Here is a 17,921-nt window from a genome sequence, read left to right as displayed (position 1 = left end):
CGGCAGCAAGCAAGTCACAGAGCTAGCCCAGCTTCAAGAGAAAGGGCCAGAAACTACACAGGGTAGTGAATACCCTTGGGGTGGGGGTGCGGGCATCTTGCGAACAAGCCAGCACAGCCTCCTTCCAGACAGGGTAGAGGGACAGAGCCTGAAGCTGGGGGAGGGCCAGGAGAAGCTCAGTGGCCTCACTCGTTTCACTGGCTTTCCCAGGAACAAGAATCAAAGGACCACTGACTCCCAAAGAGTCCCAAGCACTTGAACTTCCAGATGATTCCATATTCTATTTCAGTACTTTGCCCAAACCAACTGCTCAAGAAAGATTATCACGTTCTAAGCATTACTAATCACCTACTGTATTTTTTTTAATGTTTATTTATTTTAGAGAGAGAGCACACACAGGAGCAGGGGAGGGGCAGAGAGAGAAGGAGACACAAAACCTGAAGCAGGCTCAGCACTGTCAGTGCAAAGCTCGACGTGGGGCTCAAACTCACAAACCGTGAGATCATGACCGGAGCCAAAGTCAGACACTCAAGCAACTGAGCCACCCGGATGCCCCACCTGTTGCATTCTTGCACGTTTATGTTTTCAGCCAGATCTGTAACTGTCCCCCCCTCTGGTGGGCCTGCAGACCTGGTGCAGAGAAGGGTATCTTCTTCTGACACAGTCACCCAGGATCCTTCAACCTTCAAACCTCTCAGCTACCAAAACCTGCCGGTCCCCAAGGAACGGAGCCTGTGAATCCAACAGTGGCTGGTTGTTCTGGAGACGTTAAGAGCTATAGTCCAGGTGGGGGCAGTGCCGTTCCCAAAGTGCTCCTGGTTGCTCCAACCCGTGCAGGGCGGATCCCAGACACAAGCCGAGGGAGGAGGCTGGTGGCACGGACTGAAACACTGGGAAGGCAGCTGGAACGCAGGCCACGGACCCCACCTTTTGGCAAAGACGTGGCCTCAAGGGAGAAAGCCACAAGTGACCTCACCGATGTCAGGAATCCACATGGAAACACTTAAGAGCAGAACCAACAACTCCCTGTAAAATGTAAGGGGTTTCATTTCTCCTTCACAACAGAACTCTCTCAGGTACAGATGAGAAGAACAGGCTTAATCAGAAAGACCTGGGTTCGAACCCTTGCTGGGTGACCCTGGGTTACTGAATCTCTCTGAGTCTCCTTGATAAACTGGGGGAGAATGTTGCCCACCCACCCTTGGTAAAATGAAATGACACGACACCTAGAAAATACCTAGCACAGTGTGTGGCATTTAATGAACATTCAATAACTTAGTGTCTTAGATATTGTTACTGGGTTGGTAACCCCAGCAGCTGCTGCCAACACCTGTCTCCTCTGCCGCTTCCCGGGCCCAGTGTCGAAGAACCACTCCAGATCAGCACTGACCAACAGAAACATCATGTGAGCCAAATATACACATTGCAATTTTCTAGTAGTCCCGTTAAAAAAGGTAAAAAGAGGGGCACCTGGGTGGCTCATTTGGTTGGGCGTCAGATTTTGGCTCAGGTCGTGATCTCATGGGTCGTGGGTTCGAGTCTTGCGTCAGGCTCTGTGCTGACAGCCGGGAGCCTGGAGCCTGTTTCAGATTCTGTGTCTCCCTCTCTCTCTGCCCCTCCTCCATTCACTTTCTTTCTCAAAAATAAACAAACATTAAAAAAAAGGTAAAAAGAAATGGGAGATTCATTTTGATGTTTTATTTAATCTATCAAAATATTATTTCAACCTGTAATCAGTATAAAAATGATTACAAAATATTTTACATCCTGTGTCTTGTACTAAATCTTTGAAATCACTGTGTACTTACCCTTATGTACAGCACATGTGAATCTGGACAAACGTCATTTCAGTGACGGCCACACATGGCTATGCTCACCCTCTTGGACAGCGAGGGTCCAGCAGAAGGAGCTGGGTCATCCTCCCTGTTCGGAGCTAAGTGGCCTGGATGTTGGAAGAAGTCAGAGTCTGTATTTAAGATGCAAGAACCCTCCCCCTGCTCCCTCCCCCCAGGGATAACAACTGTTTTTGCAATCTTCTCCAGCTGAGTTTGAAGAGAAGAGAAAGGCAAATTATCATGAAAACAAATGGTTTATTTTTCTTTATATCCACAGGAGATTCGTAACAATATACAATCATACAGAATCTGGCCTCCTTTGGCGGAAAGCATACTTTATTTGTACAAGTGAAAAAACCAAGCACTTTGGCTTTGACTTGGGGCCAGCAAGGTCGGGATCATCAGACCCAGACAAGACATGGCCAAATGGATCATTTTTGAAAAAAGGGAGTGCTGGGTGAGGGAAGCAGAGAGCCACAGACAATGAGAGCTAAGGGGACTGCAGTAATCTGGGCCAGCCCCTGGGTCTATAGACCTCTCGCTCACCCTGCATTTAGAGCTGAGCATGTGAACTTGGCATAAAATGTAGAAATTAAGGCTTGGGGGGGCGGAGGGAAAGCCCTAGGAGAGATGGAAGCTAAAGGAAACAGGATGGTATATTGAAGAAACACCTCATCCTCTGCCTCCTGCTGGTGTCAAAGTAAGATAATACCTGAGGTTTTAAAAACAATGAAACTGGACCACTTTCTTACATTGTACATAAAAATAAACTCAAAATAGATTAAAGACCTCAATGTGAGACCTGAAACCATAAACGTCCTAGGAGAGAGCATAGGCAGTAATCATTCTGACATCAGTGGTAGGAACATTTTTCTAGATGTCTCCTGAGGCAAGGGAATCAAAAACAAAAACAAACTATGGGGATCACATCAAAATAAGAAGCTTTTGCACAACAAAGGAAACAATCAACCAAACAAAAAGACAACCTACCGAATGGGAGAAGATATTTGCAAATGATACATCCAAAAAGCAGTTACTATCAAAAATATGTAAAGAGCTTATACAACTCAACACCAAAAAAAACAAACAACCTGTTTTAAAAATGGGCAGGGGACCTGAACAGTCATTTCTCCAGAGAAGATCTAAAGATGGCCAACAGACACATGAAAAGATGCTCAACATCACTCGTCATCAGGGAAATGCAAATCAAAACCACAATGAGATACCACCTCACACCTGTCAGAATGGCTAAAATCAAGAAGAAACAACAAGTGTGGGTGAAGACGTGGAGAAAAAGGAACCCTTGTGCACTGTTGGTAGAAGCAAACTGGTGCAGCCTCTGTGGAAAACAGTATGGAGGTGCCTCAAAAAATTAAAGATAGAAATACCGTATGATCCAGTAATTTCACTATCGGGTATTTACCCAGGGAAAATGAAAACACTAACTTGAAAAGATCTATGTACCCTATGTTTATTGCAGCATTATTTACAATAGCCAAGATATGGAAGCAACCTCAATGTCCACTGATAAGACTTATGTGGCATATTATGTGGTATATATACACACAGTGGAGTATTACACAGCCATAAAAAAGGACGAGATCAAGCCACATGAAACAACATGGATGGACCTAGAAGGTATTGTGCTAAGTGGCATAAATCAGACTGAGAAAGACAAATACCATATGACTTCACTTAGAATTTTAAAAAATGAATAAAAAAACAAAAAGGAGAATCAGAACTATAAAAACAGAGAAGAAACAGATGAGTTGCCAAAGGGATTGGGGGGTCAGGGGGAGCATAACAGTTGAAGGGGAGAGGGAGGTACAGGCTTTGGATTATGGAATGAGTAAGGCATGGGAATAAAAAGCACAGAATAAGGAACATAGTCAATAATATCCTAATAGTGATGTAATGGGACAGATGGTCCACTCGTGGTGAGCATAGCATAATGTGTAAACTTGTCAAACCACTAAGTTGTACACCTAAAACTAATTAACATGTGTATCAACTCTACTCAAATTAAGAAATTAAAAAATAAAAACAATGGGACTCTGGAATGCCATTAAAAAAATTCAAACAAACAAAAATAAAAAAGTCCTTAGTAGAGATTCTTTTAAGAACAGGTCTTCTAGAAACAGGAGATGGGCCCATTACCTGTGCATGGTTCTTTCCTGACTTAGGAACCTCCATGTGCTTGAATGGCACTTGGAAAGACAGGCTTCAGATGACATTTGGACAGATGCCACTTTCCACAAAAGGAGAACTCTCTCAGTTGTACAGAAAGAGTTTTGTGGGAGCAAAAGAACAAGGGCAATTCTAAACCTGGTTTTCTATTTGATCCTCAGCCTCTGTAAAATTTAGATAGATTAAGGACATACAGCAAACTGAAACTATATGTGTGTAGGGGAACCTGGGTGGCCCAGTTGGTTAAGCTTCCAACTCTTTGATTTCCGCTCATATCATGATCTCATGGTTGTGGGACTGAGCCCCGAGTCAGGCTTTGGGCTGGCAGTGCAGAGCCTGCTTGGGATTCTCTGTCTCGCTCTCTCTCTGTCTGTCCCCAGCTGTGCATGCTCTCTCTCACTCTCACAATAAATAAACATTAAAAAAAAAAAAAAACTGTATCTGTGTAAACATCACTCTGAACATCTTTACCTTAAATGACACACAGAGACCAGGAAAAGACAAGGGAATGAATTTAAGGTACTCAAGTTCCAAATATACGAATCCATTCCTATTTGTTTCATCTTCTGTGTATTTTTTCAACAAGTTGGAAGAATGGCCCCTGACTAAGCTGACCTTATTCTCCATGGACAGGCTTATTTCCCAGACGACGAAGATGGTTCTCCATGAATGGCGTGCATGACCACCAGTGCCAGCCTGGCTTCCTGCCCGGGGAGGGCTCACTGGGACTTCACTACCTTCTACATCTCAACATGACCAGACCCGACACCTGGCAGAGCAGTCAGGCATTCAAAACCTGTCATGAGCAGAAATATTTGAAGTCAGACATTATTTTCTTAAACCTTCACTGTGAGTTCAGAAGCAAGTTACCATTTCATGCATGTTCATTTCTTTGGACTCCCACACAGGAAGATTTAGAGTCTTAATCAAATTTTTAATCTGGCCCGAAAAATATACTTCAGTGTTCAATGATATGAATGAAATCTCCTCTGAGCCATCAGGGAATTCAATGGATTAAAAGCTTTAAGGGATGTGAATATAAATGCGTGTGCTTTTATGTATACGTATGTTCTATGTTTGTGTCACTGGCCAGGGAGCACATCCATCAACAGTTATAAACCCTATTCCCTCTGGTGATCATTTAGGAGCAAGTTAGCCTCACAGTGGACACCAAGAGTGTATAGAATTCAACACAACACACAACCCCAAAAAGGCTTTAGCACTCTCTCTGGAGTAACAGCGTCCTTGCTGATGTCTTACTTGACTCAGAACTCCCATTTGACCCTCATCTCTGCCCCTGCCCCCCGTGAAAGCCCTCCATGAGGAATTCTGTCTGTGCTCCTAAGTGGGTGAGTGGGGGCTCCAGGCAAGCCCATGACAGCAATGGAAAGGTGTCCCCAGAAAAGTCTCCAAAGATGTAAACACATAAAACAAAGTGCAACGAAATTCCTTGAGCCCGCCTCCGTATAGTCGTGTTTGGTGAAGGGTGTTTAATAAGGAGGCCTGCACATCAGTCAAGGTGAGCAGACCCATCCCCACATGGGGGGTTCCGGGTCTGGGTCTGCCCCACTGGGCCCAGCACGGTCAGCAAGGCTTGAGTGAGCCTCTCAGAGCAGGAAGATGCAACACAGTCAATTCTCCCCAACAGCCCAGAGACTTCTCCTTGATGCAGTGAGAAGTGGTGGCCTTGTTGTCGCTGTTTTCTTCCTTCTAACACATTTGAGCGGGACCTCTGAGGCCCAGGGGCCGTGCATTCCAGCCAGCAGACTGTGAGTCTATTTTTCCTGTCCTTACGAGCCCTTCTGCTCTGAGAAAACCAGCAAGGCCTCTCCGAGTCCGCCAAGCAGGAGGCTGCAAAAACAAAACAAAACAAAACAAAACAGCAAGAGGTCAGCTTTCTAGTCCCTCAAGTCTGGAGGCTGTAGACCCACAGACTGCCTGGTGCTCACCTGCATCGGAGCGAGGGATCCCTCATTCCCTAACCCCCACCAGGCCTGCCCTGCTGCCAGGTCAGGCCCAGGAACTGCCTGGTCGTCCCAAGTAAACCTCAGCTGTGTGGCAGGAGGGGAGTGGGCTGCAAAGTGGGGTTTGATCTTCCCCTGCGTCCTGTCCCCAGGAAGAAGGCTGTGTGTCCTGTTCATCCTGACCCGGTGAAGTGACATGCTCCACTCCGCAGTGGACACAGAGGGTTGATGACATGAACCCATGCAGGTATCCAGTCTGATCATCACTGGGGTGACGGTCTCTGAAGCCTGTTATTTCACTGAGACTAACAGAACACTCAGAGATGAAAATACTAAAGGCGAATCATGAATCTCCCACCAGAGCAGAAAGAAATGTGGTCAGTGATTTGAAAATGAAAAGGTGGTGAGAAAACTGCAGACCCTGAGAAGGAGGAGTTGAATATTTTAACATGCCTAAAACTGAATACATCCAAAGGTCTCTGTACATTTTCTATTTTAAACTTCTTGGTAGACAATCAACGTCTGGTCTGAATCCCAAAATTCTTCCCAAAAAGCACTTCTGAGGACTGGACTGGGCCATCACAAAAGATTATGACAGGAGGTCCCTGGTGATGAAATGCTCTTGGTCAGAGGGGCGAACAGCCCTTCGGTTCTACCTGCCCTTTCAGTCTTCTCCCACATCCCCCACAAGGCCACCCACGACACACACACATTTACCCTATGGCATCTTTATGTTTCTTTCTTTTTTTTTTTTTAAACATTTTTATTTATCTTTGAGAGACAGAAAGTGTGAGCAGGGGAGGGGAAGAGAGCGAGGGAGACACAGAATCCAAAGCAGGCTCCAGGTTCTGAGATGTCAGCACAGAGCCTGACACGGCGCTTGAACCCATGAACCGTGAGATCATGACCTAAGCCAAAGTCAGAGCTTAAGCAACTGAGCCACCCAGGCACCCCGGCATCTTTATGTTTCTAACATTCGCCCGGGGCACCAAACATACGAAACACAGGTAGGCTGTGCACATCACATTCCCAGTGAGAAATGTCACCCATGTGAGGGACTCTGACATAAAGATAATGGTAAATGTACCATTTGCCCCATTTAGCACAGGAATGAGCTGAGCAAGCGTGAGACTGTTAAAACAATAAACTGAGTTCCGACTGTGGCTCAGGCATTTATTAGCCATGTGACCCTGTGCGTGCTATTCAGCTCTGGTCTTGTCTGTGCCCCAGGAGACGGTCACATCCAGCAGTGTCCGTGAGGCTGAAAAGGATATACCGGAAGCCATCAACCCCCACATTTGGCCTATAATGCACAAGCGATAAAATATACTGACTAGCTGACTGTCCTCCCAGAGCAGCAATGCCTTCCTCACTGGCCCTCAGAGCTGGTGTCCCGACTCTGCTTGAAGACTTCTCCTGAGGGGCAGGCACGTCCTGCTGCACAAAGCAAGCCTGTTTCCCTGTTGAGCAACTCTGGCCGTGGGTCCACTCAAGCGTCGATGGGGATCTTACTTATCAAAGACCCTGGGCACATGGTTCCTCCCTCCTGAGGGAAGCCCTTCCTCAGACTGACCCTTAAAGAATGCACACGTCATCTTCTGAAACACTGGGGCAAGTGCAGAGTCACCATGACCTGACACAAAGGCTGCACGGGCCTTTGGGCTTGGGCGGGGCTTATTTCTGCAAAGGTAACTAGGGGCTCAGCCATTTCTATGGGTTTCCAGGAACCCTGCTTTGTCACCAGGGAGAAGAACAGGGTATGGGCTGGCTCGTTGCCTCCTCCCCCCATGGCCTTAGAACCATGCTGAAATGTAATAACCTTGCATTTCATCCGTTCAGTTTAGCTATTTCATGAAACACCAAAGCAGCTTAGTGAATGCTCAGAAGGGAACAAACCTTGGTTCAGTTTACTGTTAAGAGAGCCAGGGGGGCGCCTGGGTGACACAGTCGGTTAAGCGTCCGACTTCAGCCAGGTCACGATCTCGCAGTCCGTGAGTTCCAGCCCCGCGTCAGGCTCTGGGCTGATGGCTCAGAGCCTGGAGCCTGTTTCCGATTCTGTGTCTCCCTCTCTCTCTGACCCTCCCCCGTTCATGCTCTGTCTCTCTCTGTCCCAAAAATAAATAAACGTTGAAAAAAAAATTAAAAAAAAAAAAAAAAAAGAGAGCCAGGGAGGTGAGCTTTGACGTTGTCTTCTAAACAGCAGGAGAAGCTGCCACGTGGTGCAGGAATCTTAATAGCATTACAACCATTTAAGTCAGAGCTTGACCAAACTGTTTGCAAATCTTGTGATTCCCATCATTCCTGAAGTGAACACACTTCATGCAATGAAGGCTCTGCCATGCCAGATGGCAGAGCATACCCGGCCAGAAATACTCATCACTAGGTCCTCTCCCAGGGCTTTATTTTCGGCGGCCCTCCAGTCTTTCCCTATCTCAATTTTACATTCATTATTGTGCTTATTCAAGCACCTCCTGATTGCACTTGTAGGGGGCAGGGACTGTACCCTTTTCCATCTGTAGGCCTAGCCCTTCATGCAGCACGTAATAAATATTTTCTCAATGAATGACGATGAATTTCTTACCCTTCCTCCCCTTTCTCCCACTTATAGTCCAAACTATTTTTGTTTTTTCTCTTTTCCTAATGTGCCTAGAGATCTGCCTAATGTACCATTCCCTTGGGGACTTGCTGAGTGACAGTTCACAATCTGATAACTTACTCTCTGTTGAGAAGTAATGAGTGATAGTAATTTAAAAGTCCCTTCTTAGCATTTTAGAGAGTTTTCACATTTTTTAAAAGGTTTTTTTTTTAAGATTTTTTTCATGTTTATTTAGTTTGAGAGACAGAGAAGAGCATGAACAGGGGAGGGGCAGACAGAAAGGGAGAGAGAGAATCCCAAGCAGGCTCCACACAGTCAGTGCAGAGCTCAATGTGGGGCTTGAACCGTGAGATCATGACCTGAGCCGAGATCAAGAGTTGGATGCTCAACCGACTGAGCCTCCCAGGCTCCCCTTTAAAATTTTTTTAACTAGGTTTTATCCCCAGCACAGAGTCCAATGTGGGGCTTGAACTCACGACCCTAAGTTCAACACCTGAGCTGAGATCAAGAGTGGGACACTTAACCGACTGAGCCACCCAGGCACCCTTTTTAACTCAAATGGAAAACTGGTAAATTTCAGTCACTGTGATCCTAGCTATACTATGGGGTGTGTTGGGGGGAGTACTTTCGTCACCCCCTAAATTCACTCTTCCTACAAAGAGGCTTGGGCAGTCTCCGTGCAGTGTCCTAAAATTAAAGGCGTAAGACATTGTTACTCAAAGATGATATAAGACCATTTTCTAAAGACTGTTGGTATTAGTGAGGCTTGTGCTGAGATCAAGCATGTTGGTAAGCCATGATCACTGGTGGGCCCCATGAATGACTGCCTAAGGAGAGAAGTGGTCACGGAATCCTCAAAACAAAGAGGTTGTGTTTTGGTCATTTTCTCTCCTTGTACTTTTGCAAAGAGAAACTATTGCAAAGAGAAGAGTGTCTAAAAAGGATGCAAAGAGAGGGCACCCACAACTAATTCTACTCAGCAGAGACACTGCTCACAGTTCAGCATTTTTTCTTTTGTGTGTGTTGAATCCTCTTTGCTGAAATTTTGGAATAAAGGGAATTCATATCAATATATACAATAAAACTTTGTTAACTGAAGGTGAATAATTAAATATTAATCTGGACATTTAAATTCTGGGTTTGCAATAGATTGTTTTTATAATAAAAAACAAGATAATTTGCTGGACAAGATCAGTTGCTTTTAAGAAAAGACTTTAGGGGGCTCCTGAGTGGCTCAGTGGCTCATCTGACTTCGGCTTAGTTCATGATCTCACAGTCCATGAGTTCGAGCCCTGTGTCGGGCTCTGTGCTGACAGCTCAGAGTCTGGAGCCTGCTTTTGATTCTGTGTCTCCCTCCCTCTCTCTCTCTCTCTCTCTCTGCCCCTCCCCCACTCATGCTCTGTCTCTCTCTCTCTCAAAAATAAACATTAAAAAAATAGTTAAAGACTTTAAAATTTGACCAACATTGGTACTTAGGTTTATAATTTTCCTCCATATATATATACATACATATATATATATATATATATATATATACATATATATATATATATATATATATATACACACACATTTTTTAAGTTTATTTATTTATTTTGAGAGAGAGAGAGAGCAAGCAGGGGAAGACAGAGAGGGCCAGGGGGAGAGAGAGAGAGAATCCCAAGCATTCTCTGCACTGCATGAAGCATGAAGCCCAATGCAGGGCTGGAACTCACAAACCATGAGATTATGACCTGAGCCGAAATCAGGAGTCAGACACTTAACCAACTGAGGCACTCAGGTGCCCCAAGGGTTATAATTTTGGGGGTACAGTATTTAGAAAGCTGGCCACTCGTTTATTCGGCAAGCCCTTAGGGCTAGGCAGGGAGACACAAAGGTGCGTGAAATGTGGTTTCCCTTCCGCAGGAGCTCACGATTGCAGGTAGATGGGGTGTGAACCCTCACCCGGCACTTAGTGTGGTACGTGTTGACGGGGCTGTGCACTGAGAGGGTGGGAGAGGCTGCCCAGGCCTTGACACACGAGCTGACCAAATCTCTAATTAGAGGGTAAGCAAGGTTCTTAAGATCTTGCTGAAATTTGGAATGGCATTTTCTCCACTAACCACCACAAACATTTAGATCTGTGATTCCCAACTGGGGTCATTTTGCTGCCAAAGGGACATGTGGCAGTATCTGGAGACATCTGAGGAGGTGCCGTTGGCATCCGGTGGGGTGGGGCTCAGTTTGTAGCTAAAAACCCTCCAAAGCACAGCACAGCTCCCTACAGCAAAGAATTATTCACTGTAGCCCAAAACGTCAACAGTGCTGAGGTGAAGGAAAACCCTACTTTAGATGATGACCTGTTTTGTACAGCTAAGCTGCTCCCCATCCAAGAAGGCGGCTAATGACATCTGAACTCATTTCCCGGACAGTGACCTTGCTGGGGTCACGCACTGTCTGTAGCCTCGGAGCCCACCACACGCTTTTTGTGACATGAATGAGTATAAAGCAAATGGGTGTTCGGATGTAGCTGAGACAGAACCCCCCCGGCCTCAGCCAGCCTGGAGCCGTGGAGGCCGTGCTGACTTAGCCCACGTCCACGTGATAGGCAGTCTCTACCTGGCCCGGCAACCGCCGCCGTGGGGACGTACAGGCTCAAGGTAGCGCTTGTTCCACATTTTCAAAAGAATCAGGAAATTTGGACTTTTATGGGGAAATCACCTGATTTCTAAACATGATCGAATTTAAACTCCGAAAGCCAAAAAACAAGCAATAGTGACCCTACAGGCAAACATGGGAGGTCTAAACAAAACAGTTCTGCAGTCCCTGCCCTCTGTGACTTCTGATCAGTCTAAGCTCCCACACATCAGAGAGCAGGCCTGCCCGTGCCCAGGGTCTGAGAGCTGGTCACCCAGGCTCCGCTGGGGACAGCGCAGGCCGGCTCTGTGCAAAAGACAGGAAATCTGAACTAGAGTCTGACACTCCTCTTCTGGTGGTTCACTTTGTGGTTGGAAAATTCTTTGAGGCTGAAAACACACCATCCTTAAACTCAAGTTCTGAAAAATCAGGAAATTCCAAAGTCAAGGTTCCTTTTGCAATAATCACACACGCTGTTTCCTTGATTTGGGAACACGCAGCCTTTCTTTCCATTTTGCTCAGGGCATACCATAAAGTTCACAGGATGTGAAAGAGCCTGCAGACCTGGCCTCTTCCAGACTGCTGCTGTAATATCTAGGCTCGGCCTTTCCTCCCCACTGGAGAGCCACCTCTCTCCTATTTCTCACACTCCGGTCAATGCCCGGGTTTTTTAAATCCGTTCTGAAATTCTGTACAGATTATGGTTGTCCAAGGCTTATTCGTGAGAAAGAAAAATACGCCAAGAATTTAGACTATCACTACGAAGGTTAAGATACAGACATTGGGGGAAGAGTGTCAGGAGACACTGGGAATGTACCAGGAGATCTTGGCAGTTGGGTTTTTGGATGTCACCGGCCCACTGTGGGCGTCATGCCTCCCTGGAAGGACAGGTGCAGAGGAAGGAGGAAGGCAAGAAGGATTAGCTCTGTGCCCCACAGCCCCAGCTCTGGTTCCAAATCACTAACTCTCACCGTTGGCACTCCCTGCCTGCCTCTCCACCCTTCCTTGTCTTTCCTGGGGCCAGAGGGCCCAAATCCTCTTCCACCCACCGCCTTGCTCGGCCTCTGTGTTCTGCCTAAGGTCCAGTTCAAACCAGTTGCATAGCCCGCCTGCTGGCCCGTCCTCTCTCCTTCCTTCGGCCCTCACATTCACCGTGCATTCAGACTATGACTATCTTATCCCACAAACTATCTTCATGATTTCCATTCCCCCGTGCTCCTTGAAGGCTGAAGGATGTCTTACTTCACATGTGGCAGTCACTCAAAAGATATTTTTAGCTAATTGATAGAATTATTGCTAATAGCATTAAAAAACCCAAGACAATGAGATCTTTTTCCTATGATCATTCCACTGGACAATCTTAGTTCATCATGTCAGCCCTTGAACAAGAAATAGAGCTGTCTTATCCTGGATAACACTCCTTTCGTATTGCTGTCGAATTATCTAGAAGCTCTTTATGGATGATCATATTGGTGGGAAGAGGAACGTACAGGCCAATTTCTCTTATACCTCCCTTACGGCCCACTGTTACCTAGACACTGTCTACACTGCTGGTAAATCCCTGGTGTTTGCCAAATCAGTCGTGCAGAAGTACATGAAGGCTACGGGGCCTTGGATACACACAGATCTGGTTTTGAATCCTCGCCCAATCATAGTAGTTATAAAATCTTGGTAAAATCACATAATACATACAAAACTAGTAGTTCACCGCTGGTGCTTACGCTGGTGTGGATGAGTGGCTGAAAGATGCACAGTGGTGTTCTGTTTCTTGATCGGGATGCTGACTGCAACGGGTTTGGTATATTCAGTTGTGAAAATTCATCACGTTGCACATTCATGATATATGTACTCCTCTGGATGTATATTTGTGTGTCAATAAAATACATACCCCAGGGCGGCCTGGCCGGGGTGGCTCAGTCAGTTTGAGCATCTGACTCTTGATTTCAGCTCGGGTCACGATCTCGTGGTTCGTGGGTTCTAGCCCCATGTCGGGGTCTGTGCTGACAGTGCAGAGCCTGCTTGGGATTCTCTCGCTCTCTCTCTCTCTCTCTCTCTCTCTCTCTCTCTGTCCCTCCCCTGCTCTATCTCTCAAAATAAATAAATACAAACTTAAAAAATACACACACACACACACACTCCAAACACCCTTTTGCCAACATTTGAGAAAAAAAATTAGTATCCTGGTGAAACCCAAACAATAAATTTGCTCTTCCTCTCTCCAGGCAAAAGACTTACCATCCCACTGTTGCACTCGTCAGGATCATATCAAACAGCAATATGGACAAGCCAGCTGTGAGGACCTGCGGAAATAATTTCAACAAAAGGCCATCAGAGCAGCAGGACTTCGGTAACCTTCTCCAAAGTCATCGTTCACAATGACTTGTGAGGCCCCTGTATTTAGTGCTCCCTCTGAGCTAAGCATTTGGTATGGAAAATGCCAAGTCCTAGTCTATTCGGGAGGTGAGAATCTTCAAAGAGACATTTAACTTCCGAACTCTTCAAAAGAGGAGGCACGCAGCCAACGTCTCACCCATCTCTCTCCAGGGCAGAGGCATGGTGAGAATATTCATTTCCATCCTGTCTCAAGGTGAAGAAATAATCCCCAAAGCCAGTTGTGCTCATTCATCTGTCCCCAGATCCTCCAGATAAAAACTTGGCTGTCACCCTGCCTTTGCCCACAGCACCGTCTCTCCCCTGTCCTAATGGCCATGTCTTGCTGGCCCGTGATACACATTCTACAAAACCAGATACTTCTTGGGGGAGGGAACAATTAAATCATTAACTAACTCTTTGCAGGGGCACCTGGCTGACTCGGTCAGAGGACCATGCAATGCTTGATCTCAGGGTCGTGAGTTTGAGCCCCCGTAGGCTGTAAAAATTTCTAAAAAAAAGATGAATAAACTTAAAACAAATATTTGCAAGTGTCTAGAAGCCAAAAGAGAGGGAAGAGGATACCCCCACATCTTTCAGAGCTAGAAATTATGGAAGAGTGTCTTGGAATGGCAGTAACAGAACTTGCACCCCCACGGTATCACCAAACAGCACACAGAGTGTACGTGAACCAAAGACCCAAGTTCGTCACCATTTGGAATGCCTGCTCAGGAAAAGATTGTTATTTTCCTAGAATTCCGTATTCTCAGATGCAAGACAGCTTCTGTTAGGAAGGTCAGCCTGAGGACTTACTTTCTTGCAATGAGAAGTAAGGAGCAGGTCATTGTGGGATGGGTCACTCAGGCTGGACACCCTGGGACATGGGCAATACCATCTCACTCAAGGGGACCCATCCACTGTCCTGGAGCCCTCTTTGGGTGTCCAAGCTGGGAACAAGGCAGCAAGCAGGTGGTTCGAAGGAAGGAGGAGTATGTTGAAGGAGCCTTATCCTCATTCATTTACCATCTTAAAAAGAAGTCTGGGAACATAAACCAGGGACCTTCAGTATAGAAACTCTGTGAAGTTTTAGAACCTTTGTAATTTACCCATTTGAGTCCCTTTCTGTTTGCTTCTTTTATTGACTTGCAGCAAAAACCCTGATAACAAAACAGACCTGGGTTGTCTTGGGAACAAAAATGAAGCGGCGACCAGGTCAGCCAGACAGTTTGCAAAGCTGAACCCAAAGAACAGAGGAAAGAGGATTGTCAGAGTGCTGGGGGTGGCGGTGGGAGCATGTATCCTTCTTTTCTTTTTAAAAAATTTTTTACAAGTTTATTTATTTTTGAGAGAGAGAGAGAGAGAGAGAATGCGAGACAGAGAGCACAGGAGGGGCAGAGAGAGAGAATCCCAAGCAGGCTGTGCCGTCAGCAGGGCTAGATGACAGTGAGATTCTCTCTCTCTCTCTCTCTCCCTCTGCCCCTCTCCCCGACTTGCGATTGACACGGGGCTCAATCCCACGAACCACAAGATCATGAGCTGAGCTGAAGTCAGATGCTTAACCGACTGAGCCACCCAGGCGCCCCGGGGCAGGGGGGGCCGGTACCTCACAGAGCATGATGAATGGCACTTGTTCTCCTCCTACCCTCCTCTCGTTTTATTTAACATTATATTTAGGACCTTTGCATCAATGGTCATACCTGAAGTGGGCCTAATATTTTATTAGCTCACAGTGTAGCCATCTGGTTTTGGAAACAAGGTTATACCAACCACATAAGTTAGTTCATCAACCTCCCTGCTTATTTTCCTATAAAGAATAAAGATGATCTTTACTGTGGATGTTAACTCTGACTTGAACACCTTTGGACCTGCACCTTCTAGTTGGGGTGGTCTTTAACGGCCAACGTCCTAATCAAATTTTCTCCTTCTCCTTGATTCAAGTTTGTCATTTTCACTTTTTCCAAAAATGTGTTTCATCTAGGTTTTCCAACTCATTAGCATTTTGCTATTTGGAAAAAATATTATTTTTTCTCATTGGTGCCCATTTTAATTACCTTCCCTTTCGTTCTTAATTTTATTGTCATTTTCTCTTCCTTTTTTTCCTCCCTTAGTTTTTTAAAATTTAAATTTTTAATTTAATTATTTTTTTAATTTTTTAATGTTTATTTTTTTTTTACATTTATTTATTTTTGATAGAGAGAGACAGAGCACAAGTTGGGGAGGGGCAGAGAGAGAAGGAGACACAGAATCCGAAGCAGGCTCCAGGCTCCGAACTGTCAGCACAGAGCCCGATGTGGGGCTTGAACTCACAAACCGCAAGATCATGACCTGAGCTGAAGTTGGACGCCCAACCGAGTGAGCCACCCAGGGGTCCCTAATGTTTATTTATTTTAGAGAGAGACAGAGTGCGAGCAGGGGAGGGGCAGAGAGAGAGGGAGACACAGAATGGAAGCAGGCTCCAGGCTCTGAGCTGTCAGCACAGAGCCCGACGTGGGGCTGGAACCCATAAATGACAGGATCATGACCTGAGCCAAAGCCGGCTGCTCAACCGACTGAGCCACCCAGGTGCCCCACCCCCAATTATTTTTTATTTTAGAGAGAGAGAGAGAGTGTGAGTGGGGGAGAGGGGCAGACGGAGGTGGAGAGAGAGACAGAGACAGAGAGACAGAGAGAGACAGAGAAACTCTTAAGCAGGCTCCACGGTCAGTGCAGAGCCTGACATGGGGCTTAATCCCACGACCCTGGGATCATGACCTGAGTTGAAATCAAGAGTCAGATGCTCAACTGACTGAGCCACCCAAGTGTCCCTCCTTCCTTCTTCTTAATCAAAGTTAAGTTTGTTCATTTCTCTTTACTTTTGCAACTTCTTGGGATGTCCTGACATGGTGCCAATGGTGATACGTTTCTTAGGACTGATGAAACAGGCCCCGTTCTACTGACGGATGGCCACGATGTTGGCAGCTTGGTGTAACGGAACACCTCACAAAATTTATGAAGGGCCCAACTAGCCTTTCCTAATTCTTCACCATGTCTTCATGCCCTTCACCCCTTATCACCTCTTTACGGCCTTCTCTGACAGGCTTCGGCCCTCATTCTCTGGTTGCATCTCTCACGTGGCTTTCCATCTAGCGTGTGAGGCTGCCACCTCCCACCTGCCCTGAAGTACCCCAGCCTGGGACTTGGGCCTCTGTTTCTCCACATGCCTCTTAGCCCAGGAGGAATCCCGTCTGCCATGAGATAGACAACGGGCCTGCTTATTCCTCTTAACTGCACCTTTTGCCAAGAAAAACACATCTTAAAACTTCCAAACCAGCCCTTACTTGAAAATAAGACTGGTCTAGTAGCCACACTGGTGCCTTTGACATGTGCCGCTTCCTGGAGATGTTTGTACAGTCTCCTGCCTTTCTCCCAAGGCACTTTTTCAAACTTTTCTAAAGTTTTATCTCTCGATGAGCACATTTTCTGCTGGCTGAGACACTCACTAAAATTTCACAGAGAGACATGTCTTATTTCTGTAGTGAATGTATGGTGAAGCTGTCTGCACTACGGAGCTACTGTGAAGTTCAACAGACCACTTTGTAGTCTATTCAGTAAGAAACACTGGTTTCTTGGGCTTCCTTTTGCTTCCATTGCCAGCCCTCGCAGTCAGCATCGGAGGCATTTTCTCACACACACATACACACAGTCACCAAAGTTCTACCAGTTCACAAAAGTCACTGCTGAAGATGGGTTGAGTAGGAGCTGACAGCGCCTCGCTGAGAGGCAGACAATGGGCACTCGGCCAGCCCGACTTGCCCACTAAGTGACTTGCACCCACACATCAACCTCAATGTGCGATGTGAGAGTCAAATTCATGCCTCAGCCAAGTGGAAGATTTCTGTATGCCATGGGCCGTCAGGACTGCTCAAGACCCCTCAAAAGTGTGAATGATAAACCTGTTCATGCCAAGGGCCCACTCTGCTTCCGGTTCTACTGTGGAATAAACAGAAGCCAGGAATAGCTGAAGGCACACGTCTGGGTACAGAGTGCCCTACACACGGTCACCTAGGTGCAGGACCTGAGAGGTGGAAGGGACTCCCTGCGATCACAGGTGGGGGAACTGTGACCGAGAGACAGTGAGTGATTTGCTCCAGGGGCCTGGGACCCCAAGCAGTGAGGGATGGAAAAGACCTCGACTCCCAGGTCAACCTTCTCACACAGCCAGAAACTCAAGAAAGGGCCCACGTGAGCTCCATATGGTTTTTTTTTTTTTTTAAGATTTTGTTTTTTAAGTAATGTCTACACCCAACATGGGGCTTGAACTTACAACCCTGAGATCAAGAGTCACATGCTCTACTGACTGAGCCTGTCACACAC

The 17,921-nt window shown here is 46.3% G+C and overlaps 1 protein-coding gene across 1 annotated transcript in view; it reads right to left on the bottom strand.

Moving 5' to 3' along the window:
* Positions 1–2,070: 2,070 nt before the first annotated feature.
* TMEM241 (transmembrane protein 241) overlaps positions 2,071–17,921 on the bottom strand; it is a 118,152-nt gene continuing 102,301 nt past the window's right edge. Inside the window, exons 14-15 of the mRNA XM_030336630.2 lie at positions 13,434–13,498; positions 2,071–5,873 (exon numbers count right to left, since the gene is read on the bottom strand). Of these exons, the coding sequence (XP_030192490.1) occupies positions 5,813–5,873; positions 13,434–13,498 (126 nt within the window). The 3' untranslated portion in view covers positions 2,071–5,812. The remainder of the gene's footprint in view (positions 5,874–13,433; positions 13,499–17,921) is intronic.

Source organism: Lynx canadensis, chromosome D3, assembly GCF_007474595.2.
Source record: "Lynx canadensis isolate LIC74 chromosome D3, mLynCan4.pri.v2, whole genome shotgun sequence".
Lineage (NCBI taxonomy): Eukaryota > Metazoa > Chordata > Mammalia > Carnivora > Felidae > Lynx > Lynx canadensis.
Note: the sequence above shows the minus strand (reverse complement) of the source record. Positions and strands in the feature narration are given on the sequence as shown.